The sequence below is a fragment of the Gambusia affinis genome, linkage group LG21 (genome assembly GCF_019740435.1).
Source record: "Gambusia affinis linkage group LG21, SWU_Gaff_1.0, whole genome shotgun sequence".
In the NCBI taxonomy this organism is placed as follows: domain Eukaryota; kingdom Metazoa; phylum Chordata; class Actinopteri; order Cyprinodontiformes; family Poeciliidae; genus Gambusia; species Gambusia affinis.
Window position 1 is genome coordinate 21,174,385 of NC_057888.1, and position 27,612 is coordinate 21,201,996.

The 27,612-nt window shown below is 42.0% G+C and overlaps 3 protein-coding genes across 6 annotated transcripts; 1 reads left to right on the forward strand and 2 right to left on the reverse strand.

Annotated features, from left to right (window-relative positions):
• The first annotated feature begins 106 nt into the window (after positions 1-106).
• ift74 (intraflagellar transport 74) lies at positions 107-11,361 on the forward strand. 3 transcript variants are annotated; one of them, XM_044103880.1, is made up of 21 exons: positions 107-185; positions 295-352; positions 588-721; positions 1,122-1,257; positions 1,397-1,445; positions 1,581-1,679; positions 1,778-1,838; positions 1,946-2,005; positions 2,099-2,160; positions 7,240-7,378; positions 7,475-7,537; positions 7,606-7,749; positions 8,668-8,708; positions 8,830-8,909; positions 9,027-9,080; positions 9,327-9,424; positions 9,500-9,626; positions 9,704-9,867; positions 9,945-10,070; positions 10,189-10,249; positions 11,057-11,361. In XM_044103880.1, exons 3-21 carry the CDS (start codon positions 593-595, stop codon positions 11,170-11,172), a joined length of 1,809 nt encoding a protein of 602 aa, XP_043959815.1. In that variant the 5' UTR covers positions 107-185; positions 295-352; positions 588-592; the 3' UTR covers positions 11,173-11,361. The 3 variants fall into 3 exon arrangements, with proteins under 3 accessions (XP_043959815.1, XP_043959814.1, XP_043959816.1); XM_044103879.1 differs by having other exon boundaries at positions 168-352; XM_044103881.1 differs by lacking the exon at positions 1,946-2,005 and having other exon boundaries at positions 168-352.
• On the reverse strand, positions 2,523-5,907 carry LOC122823886 (leucine-rich repeat-containing protein 19-like). Its single transcript, XM_044103882.1, is given in 6 exon segments — positions 2,523-3,881; positions 4,074-4,280; positions 4,381-4,468; positions 4,871-4,982; positions 5,073-5,320; positions 5,794-5,907. Coding segments are annotated over 6 exon segments (1,092 nt in total). The 3' UTR covers positions 2,523-3,558.
• Positions 11,291-27,257, reverse strand: zcchc2 (zinc finger, CCHC domain containing 2). 2 transcript variants are annotated; one of them, XR_006369421.1, is made up of 15 exons: positions 26,296-27,257; positions 24,275-24,395; positions 24,084-24,154; positions 23,751-23,822; positions 23,574-23,674; positions 21,538-21,623; positions 21,156-21,218; positions 20,585-20,639; positions 20,386-20,509; positions 18,160-18,227; positions 16,832-16,911; positions 16,610-16,726; positions 14,932-16,302; positions 14,125-14,236; positions 11,291-13,317 (listed from the first exon to the last, which is right to left on the reverse strand). XR_006369421.1 is itself a non-coding variant. In XM_044103878.1 (14 exons), the coding sequence occupies exons 1-14, from the start codon at positions 27,079-27,081 to the stop codon at positions 14,175-14,177; spliced, it is 3,177 nt and encodes a 1,058-aa protein (XP_043959813.1). In that variant the 5' UTR covers positions 27,082-27,257; the 3' UTR covers positions 11,291-14,174. The 2 variants fall into 2 exon arrangements, 1 of the variants encoding a protein (XP_043959813.1); XM_044103878.1 differs by having other exon boundaries at positions 11,291-14,236.
• Positions 27,258-27,612: the final 355 nt, after the last annotated feature.

Here is a 27,612-nt window from a genome sequence, read left to right on the forward strand (position 1 = left end):
CCTGCACATTGTTTCGTGTATTTTTGCATTACTTCTGTTAGACGCTAGGGGGCAAGCATGTTTTCACTGATATTTAAGAAGGAAGGAGAAGACACTCCCATACCAGTAGGTGGCGGTAATGTTCTAACGTTCCTTGCCAACAGTCGAGAGGAAAGAAAATCAAGAAGAAGACGACGGTTACCGGGGTAACGTCAACATGCTCAAGCTGCTGAATGTTAGCTTCAGTTAGAATGATGTAGCTTTTCTGTTTTCTCTTAACGGGTTCTACATATTTTTTTGACCAAATTACAACAGACGTAGACCGGAGCAGCTTCAGTGACCAACGAAAATCGTCAAAGGAAACTAATTAAAGGTTCGGAACTGAGCTACATAGTCCGAGTTTAAAGCTAAAGTGGTAATGTTAAGGCTGAAATAAACGTCATTTTGACATGAATATTCGCAGGATTAGAAAATGTTTAGATTACAGGAGCAAAGAGCTTCAGGACTAATAAGGACGTTAAAAGGATAACTGCTCCGCTGGTCTAAAAACGTAACTAATTTCAATGTGAATGTTCGCTTGTTGTCAGTTATCCATCCCTTGGTTTCAGGCATCATGGCGAGCCAGAGACCACCTTCCGGCATTTCTAGGCCGATGAGCCGGAGTGGATCTGCAGTTCCTGGTGCCGGAAGACCCCCGACAGCAGTGCGACCTCCTCCCACCGCTTTACGAGTGCCAACCGGGGTAAAAGCTCCGCGGCATCCCGGAGTCTTAGTTCTCATTGCTTAATAGCAAGCCAGATATGGCGACTGAACTTTCACACTTCTACAGTGCAATACACACCTTCATTAAGCTCGATCCACCGAGGGAACCTGTTGAATAACTAGCAAAAAGACTCAGATTCATGTGTGACGATATGAATTTTTTGTCATTAGCTTAAGAAAAAGCAATACTCTTCATCTGTCAAATAAATGTATATAATATGATTTATATATAAAAAATCAAATTTATGAGCTGCTGTATTTGTATAAAAATAAGAAAATGCCAAACAGGAAAGATACCAACGCTGTCCTTACAGGACAACTACTGATGCAGAACTGTCGGTTTTTAATCCAAGAGTCATTCTTATAGTGCTGTTTTCCAGATGGTTCCAGCTAGTAGCGGGCACCCAGGTATGAGAGGGACCATCCCCTCTCCTGGAGTCCTGTCAGCAGCCATTAAAGTGGCTAACAGGCCCGTCACCCAGCAGGGTCTCAGTGGGATGAAGACAGGAATGAAAGGTATAGCTAAAGTGCCACCAGGCTTGTCTTTGTTTCTAAATAAACTGCTGTTTGTGGACGGGTTCCTTTTATATGACTAAAAGTAACAAAGTCACCGTCTCTCTCTTAACTTTGTCCCTCCTGGCTTCCCTTCCTGAAGGGCCTCAGAGACAGATTCTGGATAAATCCTACTACCTGGGTCTCCTCAGGTAACTTAATAACCAGCAGATTGTGTGACATTCACCAACACCGTCATTTCTTCTAATAAGAAGAAATTCCATATTTCAACTTTTAGGCGACATTATGACGTGAAAGTGAATGTTTCTGTTGTTTTCACCATTTAGGAGTAAAATCAACGAGCTGACCACAGAGACCAGCAAACTGCACAAAGAGATAGAGAACTACAACCAGGAGAACTCCGTCTATGTCTCCTACGAGAAACGGTCTGTGATGGATTTAGCCACTTTTATAAAGATGCAATCAGTGAGTTTGAGATCAAATCTGTTCGTGTTATAAACCTTTTGTTGTTTGTGTGTTGCAGGGCAGAGGGTCTGGCTGCAGAGATTAAGGACCTGCAGGGCCAGCTTGCTGACTACAACATGGTAAACAGGAAGTACCTGGCTGCTGTCACCAAGACTGACGCTACAGTCTTAGTGATGATCTGGGAGTTTTTGTTTTCTATTCTTAATTATGTCAAATCTGTTGTCAGCTGGTGGACAAGCTCAACACCAACACAGAGATGGAGGAGATGATCAATGACTACAACATGGTGAGCATGACCTGGAATTGGTTAGAAAAGTTGACAGAGGAAACATTCAGCATTGTTCCTCATCACTTCCCGTTTTACTTTGTGTTTTCCCAGCTGAAAGCGCAGAACGACATCGAGGCACGAAGCATCGACAGCATTTTCACAGAGAGGAGAGAGTATGGATCATTCAGCTCATTTCACAATGTTTTAGCAGGCAGTGGTGTAACACGGGAACTGACTGAGGTCCCTCAAGGCAAAATATCATAGTAACCATGCAGGTTCCCATATTCACCATAAGAACTTGCTCCAATCAGGGAAACCGCAACTTTTTCATCAAATATTCAGAATCAGGTCAGCAAAAAATTGTTGGGCACACTTGAAGGAAAAAAGGTACACCCAGGCTCGGTTTTCATTTCCATCTTTTAACTTTTGTCTTTGATAGTGACAACTGGAATCTGTCATTAATGGAGTCAATTTGTGCCTGCATATTGTCCCTACCGAGCTTCATTTAATACTAAAACTCTGAACATAATATTACTCCTGGTAGTTAGATGTTTTAATGAATTGCAGGAGTGGACAATCATAGCCACAGCACTGTTTAAGTCATCTAAAGCCACTTTCAAGACATATGGGTCAAATTCATATCGCATCATATAGAAATATATAAAAAAATAAACATGATTTATGCAATTCTAATTATATACATACATACATTCAGATTGGATACATGCATTCTTATTCAGTCATAACTAATAGAATAAAGTTACATCAAGGTTAAGAAAGCCCAGCTGATTTCTTCAAAGCAAGCATGTGCTGATAGTTGATAGGAAATAGATTTTAATCCATAAAATAAATGTTTTATGAATTAAAGACATTAATTAGAAGTCTTAAATTTTGTCATGGCAGTCCTACTTAATTTGAGGCTACCACTAACTATCTGTTAATTTACCCTTGCTTACCAAGCTCTAGCATTTCAGTATCAGTCACATATAAGTGCAAATTTATAATCAGTTGGATGGATGATGTTCATTTTTGCCACTGGCTCACTTCTGTTGCTAACTCACACGAGTGTCAGTGCATTTTGTGCCAAAGAAATATTGAAGCTTGGCATTAAGGGGGTTAAAGCTGTAGAGAGCCATAAGCAGCGTGAGAAGCACAAAGCTGCTACCAAGAAACACAAACAAACCCCAGAAATGTCATTATTTTTGCTACGTTTGATTATAATACACCAGGATCCCCCAAGCAAAATATATTTCTAGTTATTTTGGTCTTAAATATTATTCAATGTTGCATTAAAAAGGTTTTTAAAAGTCTTGAATTTGATTTGCCTAAACCTGCAGATACCCTGTTCTTAACATGACTACACTGCTCATTTAATCAGACACGGTGACATGGAGAAGGATCAGTAAACCTCAAACAATAATTCTTCACAGTATATTAAAGCTAAACAACAAGCTTAGTTTACATAAGCTAGTTCTTTAGCTTATGTAAACAACTACATACAATCATATATAGATCTAAAATGTATAGATTCAGTCTAATTTGATACCAGCCCCTCAGTGAGATTTTGTTCCTCATTGTATCTCTTCCTCTGAATCCTCCATCCTTTTGATGTATGGATCCTCAAAATATCCGTCCTCCTCTTGTTCCTGTATCCGATGACTCAGTTCCTCAAAAGTGAACGTCTGCTGTCTGTCGCACCCTCCTGTCTCAGTTGTCATGGTGTCCTGGTCCCCTTCTTCATCGTCTTCAACCAGTGTCCGATGTCTGTAGTTGTGGAAGCTTTTGTACCAGGAAGGTCCTTTGATGGCAGTGAGGATGAGTATGCAGGTGGTCAGGGCCAAGGCGGCAACACAGGCTGTGAACTTCCATGTGTGTCCAGACAAAGGTTTCTGACCTGGTTGCGGAGTGGAAATAAAGATAATAAAATTGTCAGTTTAACTAGTTGGTTTTTAGAGGCTTAGGAAATGTTGTGACCCAACTAAGGTAGGGTTTCTGTATCAGTATGACCTCTAAGAAGTTTTGGGTGCCACGTCAAAGGGAAGAATGATTGGCATAGAAGAAAATTGCATCATAGAGTATGTCTTACTTTTGCTGACGGTACAATTCTGACTTGTTGAAGTGGTTGTTGGCGTACTGTTGATTTCTTTAGAATGTTGAGAGGTGACTGGTGGTGTTGGAGATTTATGGTCCGTATGCGCAGTGACTGGTGATGATGTAGAACAAAGATTTATAGAATCCAGGAGATTTCTTCCTTTCTGCTCTGCTGGAGATGCACAGGTGACATTTGGCCCCCCTAAAGACCAATACATAGATAGTAGCCATGCATGTTTTATTTAGATTTCTTAGTAACAACTACTGAGAGTCTCTATGTTTTTGCAAAGGAATCTTGGTACCAAAAGGGATATTTGCTTCTTTTATCCTTCCAATGGTGTCAAGCAGAGGACAGGAACAGTTCCAGGGGTTTTCTTGTAGATGCAGGATCTGATGAGAACACCCATGTTAAGGTTGGTAGATGCCAGGAAACACTTTATCAAATTTGAATCAGTTTAGCTTACTTAAGATAAACAATTCAAGTTGTTGCCATCCATTAACATCAATGGAAAGCAGTCATTGGACCTACACCTTGGGAAGTGTATACCTCTAGTGCCAGAGTCCTCTTTTATGTCTACAAAGCATCCTCCATTATAATGTGACAGTCACCAATGTCGGTAAGGTCTATTACACACTTCTGCAAACATCTGTGGCCAAGAATCATATTTATCACCAAAACCTGTCTGCGTGTGCAGTAAATCCCAAACACATGAGGCCATTCTTTCAAGATTCTTGAGGATATTAAGTAAATCTGTACAGGTTGGGTATTATTTTTGCCTTTGCAAAGCTTACCTTTAGACTTTTTAACTTAGTGAATGTCTTGTCACAGAGATCTGTCAACTTGTTGTCGGAAAGGTCCAGCTCTTCTAGAACATCCAGTCCAGAGAAAGCCTCAGGGTCCAGACTGGAGCAAGAACCATAAAGAAACCAAGAGTCATCAATTTTTTTTATAGAACTGGATATCATACCCACTGCATTTAGCTTTCTTAGTTACCTGCTGATGTTGTTTCTGCTTAGAGATAGGACTCTCAGGTGTGATAGCCCAGAGAAGAAGTTGGCTGGCACAGTAGTGACAAGGTTCTCACCTACATACAGTTCAACTAGTGTTGGATAAGTAGTCAGGGCTTGTTGGTCCGTCTCATTCAAAGTGATCTGGTTGCCTTTGATCACCAGAATGGAAACATTTGACTTGTCATTAGGAGGGATGACTTGTAGTAGCTCATCTGTCAAGTTTTTGACCAGCTGAAGGATGAACAATAATTAGAGAACCATAATCAGAAGGAAATGAAACATGGACATCAAATATGTTGGAGACCTGTCTATACTGGAACATCTTTTGTTTCTAAAACTGGAACGATCTGCATCAACACGGAATCAACTTTTTTCTTTAAAACAGGTTACAGAGTGAAAACTGTCCTCATGTAGCGCCTGTTTTGTGAAAACACCAACTTATTAGCCAGCCTCTAACCCGACCTATAACGCCTAATTCAATATACATGTTGTTTGTCATTCTTGTTTTCTTGTAGTGTTTATCGCTGACCTTGTGTGGAGGCCATACCTGGCGCGTTTTTGACGGCTGTGTTTTTTTGGCGACTGTTCCTGTATGGATGAAACCGTTTGTGGAAACAGTCCTGGGTGGATGCGGGTGTTTTTGAAACAACAACCTGTTTTAGAAAAAGCGTTCCCACACAGACAGGCCCTAAAACGTTTCATACCAGAGCATCGTTTGCTTCGCCGAATTCAGCCACTGCAGAAAGGCACATCAGGAGGAGAAACTGCCAACATCTGTCCATTGTTTTACTCTAGAGAGAAAAAAAACCAAGATTCATAGTTTACTGAAGTAGAAAATAATTATGCCGTCATTCTAATGGAGAAAAACATCTAAAGTGGGATTTAGATCTTCATATGAGTACAGAAAGCAATTTTTACTAGCTTAAAGCTTCATCATCAGATTTGTCTTCTTTAACTGCTCCTCTGTTGCCTGGGCACAATTCTAAGGATTCTGCTTTCCGTATAGCATAGAAACTAAATCCAAAAAGGCTGAATGGACAAAACGTATTTGTGGCAATAACTGCCTGGACTTGTGGCTAATAGTGTCTTGCACAAGGATATGACAGACTCATAAAGATCAGCTGACACACAGAACCAGAAGTTGCTTGGAAATGAACTTCAATGCAACACTGAAAAGCTGATATAAGCTGTTTATTTAACCGAACACACACTCTGAGAGTTTAGCCGTACTTAAAAAGACACTTACCTGGGTTTCCGCACTCCTTCACCCGTTGTCCAGAAGCAGCCAGCACACCTAGTGACCCTTGCTCTCTGTAGCTCCCTGTATAACTTAGATTGTGCTACCCTCAGTTCCTGCTAGCAAATCAATCAAGTCAGTCCTCTTGACTGGACTTCCTCATTGGTTTACTTCCTCAGTTGAGGCTGAACATGCGCTGAGGAGAGATTGTAGTTACATTGGGAATCCTCAAGGATTACTGATATGGAATGGATCAGAAATGTACGGCTTTCAATTGGATAATGATACTAATGTGGTTCTCCAGCCCAAGCGGCTGATTTATAAACGCCTTAAAAAAAGAACTAAACATAGGGTGAAATTTTCAATGAAATGAAAGTTTTCAAAAATAGAAGCCGACTATTCATCTCTTATTACACGTCGTTTGCTTTGAATTTGATTCAGTGGTAAATAAAACCTCAACTATCCAGTTTTATCCAGTATCTCCTTTAACACCAGTAATCTCTGTATGATTTCAAATGTTATGGAGATATTTGAAACGACAACCCGGGACTCTTTTGAAGTCCCACCACAGCATTTCATTTGATTTTAGGGTGTGACTGTGACTTGGAACGTTTGTTTTTTTCAGCCAATCAGTGACAGACGTTCTTAGTTTGGAATCTTTGTCCTGTTGAAGGCTGTTGGACCAAGTCTTCAGCTGTCTGGCACTTGATGCTCGACTACTTTTGTTCATAGAGGAATTCGTTGTCTCTGTTCATTGGGCCAGAGTTGGTTTGGGGCTTCCCTTTATTGCCTCTAACTTTTAGAGCTAAATTCTCAATGGCTGATCTGCAGATGATCTCTGATGTCCTCCTTTAGCTTTGTCATGCCTAAATAATTCCAGAGACATGGTGATATGTTTGTGTTTGACCTGCAGGAGAGAAGAGGTCGTCCGGGCGATCGAGGAGGAGATCGGAAGAGAGAGGCAGGTGGCTGAGGAAGTCGTCCAGGCAATGCCTTCAGCAAAGCGGGACAAATATTTCGCCATGACAACAACCAATGAAGAACTGCTGCAGGCACGTCTTGAAAAAAAAAACAACAAAAACTTCCAAGAAATGATCTGAGATAACCTGGCCTCTATGTTTCTGTTTTTTGTTTTTTGTTTTCTACAGGAACTTGCGGTCCTCCAGGAAGAGTTGGACGTCCTGGTAACCAGGAAGGAAAACTATGAAACAGTGAGTTTGGGCCAAAAGAACGCAGCGCTGAAGCAGGTCCAGGTCCATCATGCATCTTCCCTCTGCAGGAGCTGTCCCACTCACAGATAAAACAGGAAATGGTTCGGCTTCACGAGAGTTTGGCATCGCTGGAGGGGAAGCGCAACGCCATGGAGGACGAGGACAGGAGCCTGGGCTCCCCGCAGGAGGAGAGGGAGAAGCTGCTGAAGCAGGTGGAGCCTCTATGGGACGTTTAGGGTTATGGGGCGGAAGGTTCTGGTTTGGTCCCATCTGACCAAACCAGAACATCTTTCTACTTCTGAAGCAAATCGATGGTCTTTCTTCTCTGTTGCGTCGTTCCTATTATACGTAACATTGCGTTATTTGACTTTTGCTCAATGGAAAAACTGCAATTTATAAAACTAATCTGTCTATATGGAGTTTTTGCATTTTTGAATGAGGTGGTTTTTCAGCTGTAACAAAAATTATTCCTGTATTTTGCAAAACTGCAATGGAAACACTTTTTTCGCATCACTTAAACTTCCTGTCATGTGGTCAATAACAGGATGTTACTACCAGCGGAAAAGACAAAAACAACCGGAAGTGACTGGAGGATGACAGCTTGGCATGTTTTTTAATGACTTATTCATTAAATAATTTCACACTGTCACTGTGAAATTGTTTCGACTCCAGTGGAATATCAACAAAGCTTTGCTCACATTTACAACAGAAACGAAGCTTTTGACACTGCAATAAGGAAGATTTATTTCTAAAACCTGCAGCTTTTGTTCCAAACTCAAAGCAGTCTGCTAAAACCTTTTATCCAGAAACAACAAACACACAGGAAACATGGAGAGAGCAGGATATGACATCATCCTCACTGCTGGAGGAAACGTTCAAACTGGTCTCGCTCCAAAATGAGAAACATTTTGTATCACCAGGAATTAAAGTAGACATCTTCAGGGAGGAAACAGCACCTCCAGCAGGCCAAACAGGGAATATATCAACAAACTTCGAAAACTATCTGCATTTATTAAATTAAAAATATGATTTTGATATTAAATTGACCAATCATTTGAAAAAGTAGACGAATTTTTTTGAATCCCAAATAGTTTGATTCATTTTTGTCTGTTTTTTTTTTTTCTTTTCAGGTGAAGGAGGACAACCAGGAAATAGCCAGCATGGAGAGACAGTGTGTATTCACACTTTGTTAATTTAAAAGCTTAGAGTCAGCTGGATGTAATCGTGTGTGTGTGTGTGTGTGTGTGTGTGTGTGTGTGTGTGTGTGTGTGTGTGTGTATATGTATACACAGGCTTACTGAGATCAGAGACAGGAAGAGACAAATTTCAGAGGACATCCGGAACCTGGACCAGGACTCAGAGGCAGCTCAGGGTAACGCTGCTGCATGATGCTCTATGCTCTCTATGTGTCTTGGACCATTCTTATTTAGAATTTTTTTTTTTATTAAATGTGTAAATTAATGTTTAGCCTTTTTTTTTCTGTCATCAGGCGAGTGCCAACAGAAGTACAAGGAGCTGAAGAGGAAGGAGGAGGAAATAGACAGTGAGTTCCAGTCAGAGAGGGAGAAAGATGGACGTTGACAAATCCATCATGATCAACAAAATGTGACCTTTTTTTTTTTTTTTAGCATTTTTATAACAACTGATGGTGACACTGTGCTATAAAATGATACTATAGACATAATACTGCCCCTTTCAAAGCTACATCTTGTTGCTGATGATTGGTTTATAAAAGCATTAAAAGGGTAAAACATGAAGGACACTGTGCTCTAATGGAGGACTGTTTCAGGGTTCCTGGACTCGTTTGAGGAGTCCAGAGCCGAGGAGCAGAAGAAACTGACCAGAAGCCAGGAGGACATTGTCTCTCTGCTGGAGCACTGCAGCAGGGTGAGAAAGACTGATGATGATGAGGATGATGAGGAGGAGGACGATTAAAACTGCAGGTGTGCTCTGTGTGTCCAGAACATGTTGCGGCTGCGCCACGTCGACACGGTGACCGCCAGCGAGCTGAAGAACATGCAGGAAGTGCTGGTCAGCAAGGAGACGGAGGTGGTCCGATCAGAGAGCACTGCCAGAGGCCTGACCACAGGTCCTTAACTCAAATGCTCCCAAACTCAGAGGAAAGCAAAAGATTTTACCTGTTGACCTGGCGTTGTCCTCCTGCAGAGTCCCACCGGCTGCAGCAGGACCTGGAGAAGGTCCAGCAGCTGGAGGGGAAGATCGGCGCCGAGCTCAGCACCCTGAAGGAGCAGGTCAGCACCATGGAAACGGAGCTGCTAACCTACAGAGACCTGGACGCCCTAAGGCGGAGCGCTGACGACAAGAGGAAGGTAGGACTGGCTGCTCCTGGGACGCAGCAGCAGCCCCTCACCAAACGCTGAGCGCCTGCTTTGTTCTGCTGCTGCAGAGGCTCCAGGAGGAGCGGCTGACCCTGAGTCAGCGCAGAGACTCCTTCCTCCAGCTGCTGCAGGAGATGAACCAGAAACACGAAGCCCTCAAGACCAAGCTGCAGGAGAACGAGACGCACGCTCAGGTTAGAGCGACAACACGTCCAACCGAACGCTCTCAGCACGTTTGTTTCTTTCAGGAACTCAGCGGTTTGTGTGTGTGTGTGTGCGTGTGTGTGTGTGTGTGTCTCTTTGGTGTCTCAGCTAACCAACCTGGAGAGGAAATGGCAGCACTTGGAGCAGAACAACTTTGTGATGAAAGAGTGTATCCTTCACAGAACGCACCAAACAGTTCAAGTTAAAATAATATTTCCACTAACGACTTAATAGCAAAGCTAAATTAGCAAAAAGTTAGCATTTTTGATAGCTTTGAAAATAATTGGCACACTTAGCCTCCTCCAAATTTATTTTTTTAAACGACTAACTTATTAGTCATTAGAGCAGCAACTATATTAGTAATTAATTACCATTTATTGATTAATCATATAAAAATGTCACAATCTGCAGATTTTTCATTTAGCCTCTTGAACATACAATCCAGTTTTTTTTTTTTTTCAATCATCATAATTAATCTGATTAATCTTTCAGTTCTGCTTGGTTGTTTTGTAAACTTTCAACATCTCTAAAATTTTGTTTGTCACAAATTCAAACAGATGTTTATAAAGTGCGTGAATTATATTAACATTAAATCGGTGCCCAAGAGTTGGAGTCTTTCAAGGTCAGATATAGTTAGTTGTAGCATTAGTATTAGCTACTGCTAAATACCGTATTGGTAGCGTTAGCTAAACTTTTTAGTATTTTAAGGTTAACACAATTAACTTTTTGTTATGTGTTCACCACTGAATTCCAAGTACTTTCATATTTCTTCAAACACACTTCAAAATATGTATAAAAGTAAAAAAAAAAAATTAGCAGTATGAACTATAATTGTGGCCATCTGAGTTTATTGCTAAGGAATAAAGCACTCTGAAATGCCTTGCAGCTGAAATGTGCTATACAAATAAAATTTGATTGATTGATTGAATCTTCCAGATATGTTGTATTAATAAGCTTTCTTTAACTTTCCCTTCAGTCATCGCTTCCAAGACTCAGGAGAATGACTACGAGTCGGTTGCTAAGGTCGTCTACCAGCAGGTGGCAGACTACAACAAGAGCCTTATAGAGGCGTTACAGAACAACCGGACCTGACCTGTCTTCTCATTAATTTTGTGTTCAGTATGAGGTTAGCAATATAGTTAAAGTGGAAACTACTAGTTAAGGTTAGCCTTCTGGCAGCATTTAAATTGTTAATGTCACTTCTGATTGGTCAGATTCTTTTCCCAAATCAGTAGAAGCTTCACTTGTTCTTTGTCAATAAAGCCGGACACGTGACATGTATTGGACTAAGATGATGTGACGCTTAACAGAATATTTCCATTTATAAGTTCATGTTCTGGTGACTCTTGAATAGAAATATGTTATATATATATATATATATATATATATATATATATCAATCCCAACACAGCCACTGCTGCGATAATAAAGTCACTCAGAACAACTTCCATTTTTTTGTTTGCATTTATTGCTTATAATTAAAGAAAAAAAAAAATATCAACAATTTGCATAAAATCCAAATTCCACTCTAGAAATATATTTTTGACCTTTCCAAAGTACAGTAAACATAACGGCTGAGGGTGGCAGCAGAGGGACAGTACGGCATCGCTCAAACGGGCCGTTTGGAGAGGCGAGTCCTCAGTATGTACACCGGACTTCCTTCTTGACCCACACCGGCAGTCTGAGCGCTTCTGATCTGGAGCTCAACACGACCTTCAGGTGGGAGGAAGGACGTTCGACCTGAACTGCTGGAAACAGATCAGCAGCAGGTGGGGGGGGACGGTGTTTCTGGATCGGAGAACAATTTCCACCACTGGAATCTCCTGACAGTCACATTCAGGAATAACAGGCGTGAATGCATAGATCAGTTGCAGTGACAGTAGGCTGACAAATACAAACACAAACAAATTAAAAAAAAATAAAAATAAAAGCAGCATGTTGACGAAGCCCTGAAAACGAGGTGGTTGTAGGATTGAACACTTTCTGAGCCCTGACCTGTCCAGGTTTAGAATCACTACGCCGAACAATGAACACAAGCAGGAAAAGGTTTGAACCGACGCCCACGAAGAAACTTCTCAGCTTCGTAGCTCTTAGTAGCCACTTGGTTTAGTCAAACACATGACAAATTGAGGTTCTTTTTTTTTTTTTTTATGGGAAAGCTAAGTTCATTCTAGAGATGCACCAATCTATGACAGATTTCTAGAGCTAGGAAATAAAAACAGGAGCAGCTCATTATAACAAGAAACATTCACGTCTTAAATGATGTTATCAGATATGAGAAACTCTTCTAATCAAGATGTAAAACTGTAAACATTAAAAGGAGATTTTTTTATTTTTTTTTACAAGATAAATCCCCCACTATGGGGTGACACTACGTGCTTCATGTTATAAGAATGCCGTTTTAAATTAGGTTTAACCAAAAAACATTTAAACAAAATCAAAATTGTAACTCTTGCTTTCAACCACGTCTGCATTGAAGTGAAATCTCTATAAGGAGAAATTCATTTAAACGACATTGAACTCCATTATTGAGAAATTTACTAGCTTTAACAGACACTTCTGTATTTCAAACAGCTACTATGCATTTTATGTAGTTATAAAAAGTCTTTTTAGAGAGATCTAATATTTGATGTCCAATTAAGTACTTAAAGTTTTAACAACAAATTTTCTCTTGGTGCATCTCCAGTAATTTGCTTCCACATTTGGGCTCAACTCTCCAACACTGCCTAACACCTTCAAAAAAATAAAATAAAAATAAGAATAAAAACATTAAAAGATGCCACTGCTTCAACTCAAAGAGGGCTTTGAAGAACTTTCAAGTTTATCAACAAATATGTAATCAAGAGTCAGTTAACAAGACTGGTATACATATGAAAAAAAAAAAAATAATAATAATAAAGTACAAGAAGTTAAGATTAGATTCCATCCTGGTGTTCCCTCTCAGTGTGCTAGTTTGATCAGAAGGCTGCGTCCCCCTCTTCATCTTAAAAGTGTTTAAAAAAACAAAACAAACAAAAAAAAAAAAAACCACTTGAAGTATTAAGAGGCCTTGCCCAGCATGTGGACGTTTCATCAGGGAGCGAGTTCTCGGTTCTGTCGGTACATTCAGCTCCTCGGATCGCGCGGCTGCTTCCCATCTTCCAGTGAAGCTGTCATGCTTGTGAGGATTCTGACAGAAATCTTGTCCAGAGGTAAAAAGTCTGTAATAAACTGCCACCGTTGTCGCAGATGAAACACCTGTGGGGGTTCGAGACGGAAAAGTTCGGTCGGAATTTCCAATTTTTATCTCTACCGGACACCTCCAGCCTTAAACGCTAAAAACATAATGTCGGGCAGCAGGTTTCATTTGTTTGAATTAAAACAGACGTCTCCTATCTAAAATATTAACTATATATATATATTTTAAAAAGGAATACTTTTGTACACTCTAATAAAGCAAAAAACTGACCATCTCATGTGGACTTGAGGTCAAAAGAAAAGAAAATCCCAACATGAACTGTTGTGGCGCTCCTTGCGTCAAACAAGATTCCCCGGATTTGAACGGCCGGAGGCCGTCCGTCCACACAGCAACCACAAAACCAGCAAAACCCTCAAATATACACAGATTCCTGTCTGAAGGTGTACATTCACAATTGTGCAGAGAACCTACAGGTACAACTCCTGCTTACCGATTATTGATCTTAGAAAGCCGCTGTACAGTTCTTCCAAACAATTAAATTCAGAGATGAACAAAACCACGAGAAGAAAGCATAGACACCTTAAGAAATAAGTGGATCAGAACATTTAAGCCGAGACTCAAGTCTTCATTTTTGAGTTAAAAAAAAAAAAAAAATCTTCCTAGAAAGTAATAATAATTTAATATTTTCCAACCCTCAGTGCAAAAAAGTCCAAAAGAAACTGAAAGGGAAGAGAGTGGGAATCACATGACTTTAGGTGAGTCGTCTCCATGGTAACCAGGTGTTTGTGAGGCACTGTGCTGAGGCTCTGTCTGCTGAGCCAGGGCAGCTCTCTGCCCTATAGAGGAACGCTTCACTGCTGCCATACCTGTCGTAGTCATGACGACAGGAGGAACTGGTCATCATCGTCCTTCGTCTTCAGTCGGCATTATCAAGTGCTTCTGAAATGTTGGATGCTGCATACTTTATCCTGAAGCCTCCTGCAGCACACACATACACACACACACACACACACATACACAACAGTATTATTTTCATGGAAGTTTTGACACACATGTATAGCGCTAAACTGGGGCCATAAAGTCCACTCACAAAAATATATATTTTGAAACTGAAAAAAAATTTCAATCTAAAAAAACCAAAAAAAACAAACCTAAACTCAAACCAAGTTTTAAGTTTTAGATGAAAAATTTTTTTAAACTGAATTTATTACACAATCCCAAAAAATTGTTATACTCGTGTGAAAAGGTAATTTTCTAACTAAATTGAAAAATAAAAACTTTTTAAATGTACTTTTTTTGTCAAATTGAATAAAAAGAATTTTTGAAAATTAAAAAAGATTTTTGAAGGGGATTTTTTTCAGTTTGAAAATGTTTTTTTCTGTTTCTAAAATGTTACCCGCATTGTGAAAAGATTTTTTTCGTCAATTTCATTTTTTTTTTTAGTATTAAATATGTTTTTCAAATTTCAAGATTTTTTCAGTTTACAGTAAATTTTTGTTCTCAATGTTGTTAGTTTAGAAACTAAACAAACATACACATGCCACACCCTGATTCTTGTTTGTGAAGAATCACAAATCACAATGATTCTTTACTTTGAGTTGATCAGTCCCATCAAATCCCAACAAAACGAGTGAAATGTGACAGAAAGTGGTGGAGCGCTGCTCCTTCCTTACCCGGCTGGGTGGAGTCCATGCTGGGTTGGTTGCAGTCCTGAGCAAAGTGTCCGTTCACTCCACAGTTGTGGCAGGACACTGTGCCGTTCTTCTTGTTGACCCCGCCGCCCCCCAGCATGGCAGCTGGCAGCATCCCCAGGTGACCCGGGTAGACGGGCTGGTAGACACGCTGAGAAAACGATGCCGCTGGCGCCATCTGCTGCTGGAGGCTGTAGTTGGCGGCTGCCACTGCCTGGTTGCCCATCATGTGGGATGGGCCCTCCGCTTGGCTGTGGGGGTGCAGATACGGGGATGGGTGGACAGGGGGTGGGGCAGCAGGGAAGAAAGGGGGCATAGTGGGGGGGCCGTTGGGCTGGTGGGGGGCCTGGGTCTGGGTGAGGTAGAGGAGGGACTGAGGAACGCTGAACATCTGCCTCGCTACTGCTGCCATCTGGTGATGGAAGTAAAGGGGGGGCTGGCAGCCAGAGGAGCCCCCCACCGCACTGCCGCTGCCTCGGTTACCACAATTGTTATGGCAACCGCAGGTCCCACATCCCACAGGGGGCTGCTGCTGCTGGAGGGGTGGCGTTTGCTGCTGCGGTGGCATCTGCTGCTGGGTTTGCTGGACAGCTACGGGGTTGCCAGGGGCGACGGGGCCGCTTCCACCGGAAGCACTGCTGTTGCTGTAGGACGCTGAGTCGTTCTGCGGCGTGCTGAGGCCGAGCGCCGGGCTGAGGCTGGGCGGGGGCCCGGGAGAGTTAGAGGGGACGACCGGAGGAACAGCCGCTCCAGGGGCCCCCAGGGTGGGCATCACAGAGGGGGGCACAGGAGCCACTGAGGCCAGGGCGTAGGGAGAGGGCATCCCAGATGGCAGGATGCCATGCAGCTTGGGATGGGGGGGCTCCATGTGGGGCAAGGGTGGGGCCAGGCCGGGCTCCTGGCAGGGCAGGGAAGGGGACGAGTACACAGGTGGCCCCGGTGACATGGAGCCCAGCGCTCTGAGAGGGGCCTCCCCCTCCACGGGCCCTTGGCTGTGGGGCAGAGCCGTCTTAAACCTCTGGACTAGAGGCTGGACCCCCCCACCCACTGAGTGGTGCAGGGCCAGTGGGGGGCCCCCGAAGGTCGTCAGCACCTCCCTCTTCTCCGGATCACCCACAATCCCTGGGGTTGGGACCACCGACAGCGGCCCCGCTGGGTGGGGGTTCCCATCTGGGGCTACGGGGTCAGGGGCCCCATTGGGGAGCAAGCAGGCCAAGGGGGGCAGGTAGGGAGGTGAGGCGAAGTCTGGGCCCTGGGGAGGGCCGTCTGCCAAACCGGCGGAGTCCGCCTGCCGCATGAAGAACAGGTCAGGGGCCACACCCTTACTGCCGTCATCAGAGTGGCTGTCTGAGTCTGACAGAGACAATAACAGATATCTGTTAGAGATCAAACATGAATATGGATTATTGCCAATAATCACTTCCTGAAAATGTTGGAATGTTTCAGAAAATCTTTAAAAATCTTCTTTTTTATTTCTTAAATGTTACAGAAAGAAGCTGTTTGCTCACACAGTGCTACATCCAAGCATAGTGATAAAAAGTTGAGTGGAAGGAAAACATACTTTGAAAATCCGTAGGATGTTCTTACATTTTACTGAAAATTTCAGAAGCTGCTGTGTTTTACGTGGAGCGGTGTGTGTGTGGGTGTGTGTGTGTTTCACCTTTGTTGTTGTCGTCGTCGCTCTCCAGACTCTGGCGTCTCCTGTACTGGGGGCTGGAGGGAGAGCTGCAGCTCTCGGACGACGTTTCCCCAAATGTATCCGCATGAGAAGGTCCGACTGAAACAACAATGTCGTGTCAGTCACAACATTTCCCTCAGCAGCTTCAATCTTCTCATTCATTTGGGTTTTCCTGTTGCTCTAACAACTTCTGCAGTTCCTCACCTTTCCTCTGCGGCGACAGGGCCGGTAAAGTGCCATTAGTCAGAAAGGCAGCGCCTCTGCCCTTCACAGTCACCTTGTCCCTGCAGACAGAAAACGTTCCAGAACATCAGCTGGATGTGAAACATCTCTACACTGGGATTACTGATAAGGCCAACACTAGAGAATAACAGTGTGTGTACAGTTTCTACAGAATGTAAGAACTGCAAACATCCACTCTGTAGTTGAAGATACTTTTAAGACAGCTTTTTATGTCTCTGCTAACAGTGGAGATATTTCAATTTGATTGTCCTTCACTCGGTAACAGCGTGCACAATAAAGAGTGTTTTTCTCGGCCTAGTAAGGTAAAACAAGTCAGATATTTTATGGGCAGACAAGCTGAAAATCAACTGATTAGGGTTAAGAGGTGATTGTTCGTTATATCTCTCTCACTTCTTCCTGCTGTGTGCTAGTAGCCACATTTACATCCAATTGTCGTGCAAATTTTTAGCTAACATTTAAAATGCTGCAAATAAGAAAAATAAAGTGAATTCAGTGCGTTTCCATATACTGATTTGGAGCAAATCTACCAGACTCCGTGAAGTTGAATTTTGTCAGATTGTGACGTTTATGCAAAGCTGTGATAACAGGAAATAGAGGCTGCTAACTAGCATGGATCACGGCGAGAATTTGACTTTTGATATTTTTCTGAATCTTGTGCCTCTGGTAAGGCACACACCCACCAGTGGATGGATGCATTCACTACAATGAGGCTTGTTCCACAAATCTGTTTCCATCCTGATTATTACAGCCAAGCATGATGTCAAAATCTGTCAAAACCCCGCTTTACGTAGGCCAGTTGATTCACTCTAAACCAGTCAATAAAAACATGCCTCATTCTTTTTTTTTCCCATTTTTTACATTTCAAAAGTTACCTCAAAATTCACATAACAACATAGCTACTGCGTGACATAAATTTGCTGCCCCGTATTTGTTTGACAACACTGCCTGTCACAATGAAAGGATGAGCAGGAATAATATAGAGCAGAAGGAAAACACTCACAATTACTTTTTTTTCTTTTAGGAAGAGTGCTCCATATTCTTTCAGTTGGATACATAAGTATCATAAATCACTGAAATTGCATTAATAATTTGATGAGAAATGCTTTTATTCTTTGGTTTTGGATTTTTGTCCAAAGGAAACACATTATGGCCCCTATGAGAGCAGCTGTAAACTAGGCCTCAGTCAGGTCCAAGGCTCAGATGGCTCCCCCTAGTGGTTCACTAATTTCTACGCAGTTTTTTTCCAGTCTACCTTGCTTATCTTTTTCTTCCTTTTCTGCAGAACCTACCTGTCTCCGGGCAAAAATCTGCTCTTGCTTTTAGATGCTGGGTGGCTCCTTCTGTCGGGATCCAGATGCTGGAAGGAAGGTCAGAGGTCAGAATGAAGAGGCATACGGCATTTAGCATGAGAAGACAACAAATGACTGTGGAGCGGCGTCCAGCAGCTCCATGGTGGATGTTCTCCGTCAGCAACATGCTCTCTCACACATCCCGTTCACGTGGCAATCACACACACACACACACACACACACACACACACTGCTGTGTCACTCCTAGCCTTACCAAATTCCTCCACATGTTTGCCGCCTGCAATCATTAACCTGTCTTCATGGTTAGCTCCATGAAGGCGGAGTAAATCATTACAGCAGCTGCATGTGACAGCCAATCAGGAAGCAGCTCCTGGGCATTCCTCCACAGGACAGGCAGCTTTCCTGATTCTGCTTTAAACTGCAACAACTCAGCTCAACAATGCTTTATGTGTCCCGAAGGGAAATGGAAACGTTCTGATATCAGTTTCTTCAGAGTGGTTGTGGACGGTGGCTCGGCTCTCATGACCTTCATGATGCGCTAACAGCTCAATATCAGCAGAGATTATATTCTACAGTAACCCGTCCTGGATGACATCATCAGTTGCTGGGAAGCTCTGCTAATCCAGCTCATTAGCTTTAGCCGCCCCTCTTTAAGCCTCTGTCTGGCCGTTTGGTTAGATGTTGGAGTAGGGGAGCTGAACTTCCTCCTCCCTCCATGAAGCCTGCCTTTCTATTTCTCTGGGATTTGGGGTCAAAGTTCAGATATTATTTGAGCTTTTGAGATGCTGATCAGCTACTCCCAGTTGTAAAAAAAAAAAAAAAAAAAAACAAGAAAAAAGAAACAACCTCATTGTCATGGTTACACATAACTGCCTGAAAGTGACACAATAAGAGTAAAATCCTTGCAGCTGCACATTGTCCAGAACCAGAGAGTAACTGACCAACAAAGCAGAAAGATGAGCAAAAGAACAAATCAGAAATAATAAAACAGAACCATCATCAGCAAAATTCCATGAAGGTGAAGCATCTAGGTCTTCCCATCCTCCTGAACTAAAACACAATAAATTTCCATCTATCCCAGTGTGTCGTTTACAGAGAAAAAAAATTCTTATGACAAGAATTTTGATTTATCATAACAATAAATTTCAGTTATTGCTGATAATTTAAAAAGCAAAACTGACAGTATGGTTGAAAATTTTCTTTTTGCTATTTTCTAAACTGCTTTTTCCACAAGAGTATCAACACATATTAATACATTTGAAAGTATGTTTAAATGCAGTTGCTGTGTGCAGCTTAGTAATATAAATCAGACGTTTTTAAGCAGGATTCTTCAGAAATCCAGAAACAGGATTCTGAAGAAGCCTGTTTCAAATGAAAATATTTTTCAGCAACAATATTTGTGTTTGTGGGCCTGTGAATGCTGGCACAGCAACACAAATACATAAAATATAAATGATAAACAGATTTTTTTTATTTGTGGCGCTATTACCACCACAGTACCACAAAATATTGCAATAAAATTCCAGCCCCACACTGGTATAACATGAAATAATCAGCAAATAGAAAACAGAAAACTTGCTCAGCTCAGTGGTCGGGCCGCCCAGGCGGTCCACCGTGTTTTAGTATTAAAAGATGTTAAGTAGACAGGAAATGTAAAAATATTGCTGGGTTCAGGGAAAAAGCCACTGAAATGCTATTTTAACCAACAACTAGTCTTGAAAACAACAAATCAAAAAATACAAATAAACTGAATATCAATTATTTGTACTTCTGTTTAATCCAAATTAAGTCAGCGGCTCCGTAAGGCCCCCCAGGGCATCAGGGGCCCATAAATGGGCAGACCTCAGATACATAAATGTAACTTTGTTTATTGAGGTGATCAGAGGTGCCAGCGGTGCGATTGGTCCGGCTTTAAATGCACAAATTATAAACCTATCTTCTATAAACAAATCTTTTAACTTTTAGGAATAAATCTGCTCCACCAGTGAAACGCTCAGAGCAACCACTTGCAATAAAGCTTTTTTTTTTTTCTTTCCTTAAAACATAAATCAAAAAGGCTTAGCCTGGCAGTGGGGCTAGTAAAGCATGAAAAACCTTTACAGTCTGAACGTTTAGACTTTTACTGACATCTACACGTCAACAGTTACTATCCCACACTGACAGGGATTTATCAATGAACGGTTGCTTTGTTTCCTGTTGTCCTACCTGCTCAGCGTCCTGGCTGCTCCTCGCCACGCTGCTCTTCTTCCTCCTGTCTGCAGGCCCGTTGTGCTCTGCTGCGTGGCTCCCTCTCCATGTGTCCCCCTGGGGGCTTTTGGCCCGTGACAATCTGGCACAGAAGAAGAATTGTCACTATGTGCATCCAGAGAGCCATTCTGACGAGCAAAAATGCCGTCCTACTCACAGCTGACATGGACTCTTGGACGCGTGTTTCTTCTTGTGTCCCTGAACATACGAGTCTGCGCAGAGAGTATATTAAGAAACACACCAACATTCACATTCATACAGCTTATATCCGCCTTACACTCGCTGATCTCACTGTATTCTGCTGGGATTTTGTGCTACACAGATAAACCCTAAACATGTCCACTGGTCCAGTGTGGAGCACATTCCAGAGTCAGAATGGCCCAGTCAAAGTCTGGACCTAAATCAGATTACAGATATGTGATTGGAAAATCAGTTTTGGAGGCCTGTTTGACCTGTGACCTCATCTACGTCAGTGTTACAGTTGGAGCAGTTGGAGCTGCTGTTGCTGTGGCGACGCTGACCGGAGGCCGGCAACGACGAGCGGCAAATATAGCCTTGAAATATGATGACAGGGCCTGTCCAAAAATAAAGCCACCGCCCCACCCCCCACCACCGTGGCTGTGCTCAGCATGAAGGACAGGCGTCTGGGCAGCAGCTGTAAGATTCTCATTTAACCTGCAGGTTCCCTCCTTACTGTCACAAACAGAAACAATCAGGGCTCCTCCCACCTTCATCCTGACTGGAGGCGTCAGAGCAGTCTGGCTGGTACGTCGTCCCAGGATGTAAGGTACCTGTTGGAAGACAGAAAATCATCAAAAACCAGTCATGGCTGGTTCTAGAGCAGCAGCCGCAGCAGCAGTTCATCACACAGCTGGCATTTGAATCTTAGAAAGATTTAGCTGAAAAATTTGAATAGTTTTACTTGTGATCTCACTGAGAGTTCAATTCTGCATCAGTCGGGAATATTAAGAAGGTTCAATAGAAAAGCGTCTGGCTGGACAGTAAATCAGTAACAAACGGAAAAATGGAGGAAATTCAGTGTTGTCCATGTTTCAACTGAAGTGTCTAGTTAAAGCCTTTACTCAGCGTCCGTCAAAGGTTCCCACTCACATCTGCAGGCCGGCCTGGAGGAGCTGAAGAAGCTGCAGACCTTCCTGGTCTGCCTGAAGAGAGGCGGGGCAGACAGAAACCTTTCCCTGCAGGCGGACACAGACGCTGTTACCACGATGTCAGAACTGAACCGCTTTACATTCATTTTATCTGGATTTAAACAGTTCAGGGAGGCAGCTGGAGACACCGGGAAAAATGTTTGCTCATCATGATGAATGAAATATTCATCAATAATATCACAGTGTGACGTTTTCCTGATATGTGGCAGCTTTCACTTAAACATATCACAGCAAGAAGGAATACATTTTAAAGAGGAGATAAAGAACTTTTTTTTCTGGTTTCATTCACAGAAACGTACCGATTGTGAACATTTTTGTTTTAAAAAATGATGTAAATATCGTCATCCCTCTCCAGGGTGGGTATTTCATTGTATTGTTTATCATTTATTGTAATAAATTTCTTTTCACGATAAGAATGTTGATTTCTCATCACAATAAATCCAAAGTTATCATTAATAAAATAAAAAAAATGTCCACATTGTCAGCTTTTTTCCCCACTATTTCCTCTGTGAGAACAGCAGTAACTACCAACAAGTTAGAAAATATAATTCAATGCAGTGACTGTGTGCAGTTTAGTGATGTAATAACTTTATGCGACTAGTGACTTGTGCGTTATGCAGTCATATACAGATACCTAAAAATGAAATTGTTTTATTATCACTTTAATTGTTATCACACTGGCACAATAAAAAACAAAAACTATGATAAAACTGTAAGAGCATTTCATCCAAACCTCTCTAGTTTCCTACTGAGAGAATCTTCTACCAGCATGAAGCCAACAAACTCTAGAGTTAAAACCAGAGGGAAAAGTATGAGATGTGTGAGAGGAGAAGAAAGAGGAGGAAGAGGAGCAAGTGGAGGCAGCCAGGCTGGTTTCATTTTCCAAAGTTTCACTTCACAGGAAATGAAAGTTACAGACAGGAGGACTGAGGGAGCTGGAAACCAAAACCTACAGGTTCCTGAAACCAGCAGCTCCAGCTCAGCTGTCGGCAGCCATGACTTCCAGTGGTCCCAGTCTGATTCAGGAGCCTCCACCTGAATCATCCCGACAGACCGCAAACAGCCTCAGAGTGATCATATCGACCCTTTTATCGGGTCATTTGCTCATTTGTTTTTGTTGACAAATTCTCTAAGTTAGTGACAGTGGCTGATTTTCAGAGGTAAATAAATTCATTAATTAAAAAATATATATATAAAACGATGGGTATGATCAGTTTCACATACAAATATCGCCAAACTCCCAGTATTAAGGAAAACAGAGTAGATTGATCAGTACACCCCTAATTTCCAATGCCATATGAAGAACAGAATTTTTTTTTTTTTTATTGTATATATTTATTCTGATACTTTCTATTATTTTTATTTACTTATTTTATTATTATCGGAGCCTTGTAACAGAATTTGGCTCAATATGTACATTTTAAATGAACAGCTATAGTTTGTCTATATCTAAAAAAAGTGGAAGAATGTTCCTTCTGCATTGCTTTGGCTGTAACCACCGTTGCCAAGTCTGTTTGTTATCAGCGACTTTGAACTTTTTTTTTTCTAAAGTCACCTACAGATTAAACAGGTTGCAGGTTGTGGTTTTTTGGGCTTATTTTTAAGCGTGAAGTTACTTATTTGGGCTTGACTTTCCTTCTGAAAAACGATTATAGCACGCTCCCACAATATAGCAAACACTTGTGGTATGTAGTATGCAGTGTAGTATGCAGTTACATACTGTAAAAAAACCTTTAAAATGTTTTTGCTTTATATTGTCATCAGTTGGGGATTTTTTTTTTTTCATAGAACTGGTTGACTGATTCTCACATGATCTGGTAATACGAGTTCTAAATGTGGAATCTACGACATGACAATGTGAATTGAGACAAGATGTAAAAAAAACAGTAGAATGACTGTAGAATGTCGTCCTAAACAAACCGATAACGAGGCTAAAACTGTCTGCGTGCGTTGAGCTAGCTGCTAGCTAGCCGTTACCTGAGGTTCTTCTCCACCTCCCTGCTCTCGTACTGGTCCCCCTGGCTCAGGAGCCTCAGGATGCTTTTCTCAAAAGAGTCCGTGCACCGATCCTTTGGAAGCTGGACAGAAACAATCACACTGATATGATCTCTGACTGTTTGATCTGACGTCAAGTTCTAGGAGCAGAGTGCTCACCTTCAGCAGGAAGTTCTCCAGTTCCTGGTGGGTTTTGGTCACACTGCTGGAGGAAGAGTCCGACCACTTCACCTGGAAGCCAGCAGACAGAACTCTGTCATCCATGCAGGACAACAATAAACACTGGTTCTGGTCAAAAAAGCTCTGGTGGCAACCCTGACACAAATCCGGATTTTTCTGCCCATATCCGACCCATATCTGACTTTTTCACCACAGTCGGAACGGCCCAGTTCCAACATTAATAAATTCATGCCACAAAATCAAAGCCAAATCCCACATTGCACGTTAACCAATTAGAGCACACTTCCTGGAACTCTTGGTGCCATGATTTACCTCAAAGCTGTATTCCTTATCTGTTGCCGTCCGAGAGATCCCCCTGAGCACGATCCTCTCGATGTGAACGGCTGCAAAAGGACAAAAAAAATTACTTCTCCTCTAATACGCGTTTAGAAAATTGTTCCTGACATCTGGAGGAATTTAAACATCCCATCCTGTGAACGTCCATCCTCCCCGTTTTTTTTTACCTTCTCTCTGTGTTGCCCAGCGACCGGAGCGCCGGCTCTGGCAAGGGGGATGAGAGGCTGGACACTCTCCAAAGTCCTGCACTGAGGAGGCCGTGAAGTCCAGCTGCTGGCCCAGCATCTCCTGGAGGACATGAACAGCTCAGTCAGTGCATCACATCAAACGGACATGTTAAGTTTAGTTCCAGTCATTCTCCTGCAGCTGATTAAAAATAAAAGAAGGACGGGGTTCTTTTGATGTTATTTTCCTTAAAAAAAAAAAAAAAAAAAAAAAAAAACTGGGAATACTGATATCAACTCTCAACTTGAGATGCAACATAGAATCAGCAACAGATTAAAATGTGCCACTGACCAGCACTGACCAGCAATTGACCCAAAAACTACAAATCCGGTCTCTTTTCCAGTCAGTAAATGCACCAAAACAGAACAGTTACAGGTTTCGCTGACGACAACACTCTTCAGTGTGGACGTTATTGAGTGAGCCAACTCAGTTAGCTGTTTACAATTTCAGTAAAGTGTTTCCAACAGCAGTGCAGTTTTCTGACCGACTCTGATTTTTTATAACACGAAAAGTCTTAAATAACATAGAAAGAAGTCACCAGATCTGTCGCTGGTCACTTTGTTGACAGAAAAATAATAATTGTCATCAATTTTGTCTGAAAAGGCTCTAACTAGCAAAAAAGTTGGGGGGACTACTGTTTACCGCACACAATTTCAATTAGTCTGACATGCTAAGTTTGACTAAAAGGCTCTTTAAGACAAATTTATGAGTTCCTATGAAGAGGAGAAAGCCAGGAATTCCTCCTCTTAAATATTAAGTTGAACATCTGCTAGAGGTTGAGGTCATGATTTCATAAGGCATTTCTGGATCTAATCTGAGCATGAAGCTGTCCTTATCTTGACCGGTAGGCGTCTTTTTCTGCCTCAAATAGCTTTCCACTTCCTTATCTCCCTCCACCCAGCACCAGCCCCCCATTCTCCACATGTGGATCTCTGGCTACCAGGCAACAACACTGCAAATGATCCAGTAAGATTTCTCTTTAGTCAACTACAGTTTCTCTTCAGGGTAAAACGTTGTGCGTGGCAAAACTAAGAACATCCTCTTATTAAATGAATGGGAGAACTAATTTAAGCAGCACAATGCTGAAGTAATACAGTGTTGGGGTTAAGAAGAGGTAATGCATGCAAGTTTTTGTTAATTTGATAAATAAAACGGCAGCATGACTACAGTTTCCAAAGCAGCTTCTGACTGAACAACAATACATCTGATATTATGGCCTTAAGATAGACGGGTAAAGTCCAGATGTTCAGCCATAAAACACAGTAAAATGTTTGGTAAATGAAAATAAGTCAAATTGTGATTTATTTTTAATAAATGTCAGTTTATGTAATGAATCTGTAAGTGAAGCATCAACTAAAAAAAAGCACCAATCAGCCAGAATCTGTTGTTTCTTGATTTTACAACTGTAATCCATTTTTTTTTAAACTATTTTATTGTCTTGAATTGTACTTTCTAAACTCGATGACCAAATATAAAACATACTTATATTTCCTTAATAGAATCAATAAACAAATACAACTTTTGCCATAAGCCTTCCAAATTTTGGCTTAAGTAATGTCCATGTATGTTGTTAAAAAATACGCCTTATTTTTTTTTTCTTTTACATATATTATTATTATTTACTTCCGGCCCTCCTTATCTTAGCACCATCTGTCCAGCTTGAGCTGCTTTTAGCTGCTTTCGGCTGGCTAACCTGTTAGCTAAATCGGTTAGCATCATTAGCTGTACCAGTATAAACAGCTAATGCTAAAGCTAAACTACGATGTTAAAAGAGACTTTAGCTTACTCGGTGACTACAGAATTCACCGCTAGACTTGGGTCCTTTTTAAAACAAGTTATATATTTAAGTTTTGTATTTACAATTTTACATTTCACATCTTTAGTGGGTTTTCCTCGGCTAGCATGAAAAAAACACCACTGTAGCAACAAGAAAAGGCCCCGATATCAGTAAACTGTTTATTACCGTCGACTGGGCGTTTATCCTGAGCTGCCTCTGACGCTTTTCCTCCTCCAAGGAAAGCTCGATTTTGTCCAGTTGTCCCCGGATAACTTCCCGTTGGTGAAAATGGAAAGCTGGGTGTAGCGAGGCCATGGTATAGAGCAGCGCCAACTGCTCCAGAGCCCCTGCCGTTGCTTCGTCCCGGTTCTGCTCACACACAGAACCGTCCTGGCACTGTGGATAGAACGGGTGGAGGTGATGCTGAGGGTCCCTGAAAGGAGGCAGGGAGTAGTCATAGTTCCTATACGACAAGGCCAAGTCCACGCTGCTGAGTATCCGAGAGAGTATTCCAGCACATTCCCTCCTGTCAGAGCCGAGCAGGGACAGGCAGACGATGAGTTTGGACCGAATCACCGGGTCGACCACGTCCGTTAAAACTCCCAAGTCGTTCGGGTTATTCGCCCTGCACTCAAAGTCCCTTAAAACATGGTAATCTTTTCTAGCGAGGTCCTCCAGGTATGATCCCAGAAAGCGGAGCTCCAGGGGTTGGCACATATGCAGCAGCCCGCACATAAACTCGATCCGCTTGGCGGGGTTCAGATGGTGGCCGAACCACTCGAACACGCTCTCTCTGTCCAAAAGCGATGCGCGGACGCGGGGTCTCGGCGGCTCCTGCAGCCTCTCGTACACCGAAGGAGAAGATGCCGCCCTGGGGATATGCTGCCTCTCGGATGGATCCAACGAATCGTCCTCCGCCGTCTCGTCGCCTCCTTTCTCGCCAGTTTTCATCGGTAGCTTCATTGTTATCATTATCAGCGATAAAGGACAGACTTCAGAGCGTAAACAAAATAACCATATGCATTATAGAGCAATACCACCGTTTAGTAACACTAACACGACTATGTTTTTACTGTTAGCTAATCATCAGACACTGCCACAGGACTCGGTCCTTTTTTCCAGACCTGCCTTCTTCTTCGACTCATAATTTCGGGCAGGGTGCTTCAGTCTTCTCAGTGACTGCTGCCACCTGTTGGATTTAGTCCAGACAACACCAATTACCGTAAAATTAGAAATACTACGGGAAGATCATAGTTACAAAAGTTCCTTGTGAAAGTATCCCTTCTTAATTTTTGCACATTTTGTCACATTGCAACTACAAAAACGTGCTTTTTTCCTACAAATAAAAAGAATTCCATATCTTTGCTCGAATTATCCTAAATAAAACTGCTATGAATTATCTTCAGAGGTCAAAAATGATTAACTTGTTTTTAATTTCTTCTAAAGAGAATCTAACTTCGAACATAGATTTCAAACAAATCAGAGCAAGTGTAAAAAAGTAAT

What these genes read in the sequence shown, in the direction of transcription:
- zcchc2 (XM_044103878.1), bottom strand. Translation starts at nt 27,081, where the DNA reads ATGATAACAATGAAGCTACCGATGAAAACTGGCGAGAAAGGAGGCGAC. An exon ending in GGATAAACGCCCAGTCGACG is followed by an intron (nt 24,396 to 26,295) that starts GTAATAAACAGT and finishes CATGTCCTCCAG; the next exon opens with GAGATGCTGGGCCAGCAGCT. An exon ending in TGGAGAACTTCCTGCTGAAG is followed by an intron (nt 23,675 to 23,750) that starts GTGAGCACTCTG and finishes GTTTCTGTCCAG; the next exon opens with CTTCCAAAGGATCGGTGCAC.
- ift74 (XM_044103880.1), top strand. Translation starts at nt 593, where the DNA reads ATGGCGAGCCAGAGACCACCTTCCGGCATTTCTAGGCCGATGAGCCGG. An exon ending in CTTTACGAGTGCCAACCGGG is followed by an intron (nt 722 to 1,121) that starts GTAAAAGCTCCG and finishes GCTGTTTTCCAG; the next exon opens with ATGGTTCCAGCTAGTAGCGG. An exon ending in ATTTTCACAGAGAGGAGAGA is followed by an intron (nt 2,161 to 7,239) that starts GTATGGATCATT and finishes TTTGACCTGCAG; the next exon opens with GAGAGAAGAGGTCGTCCGGG.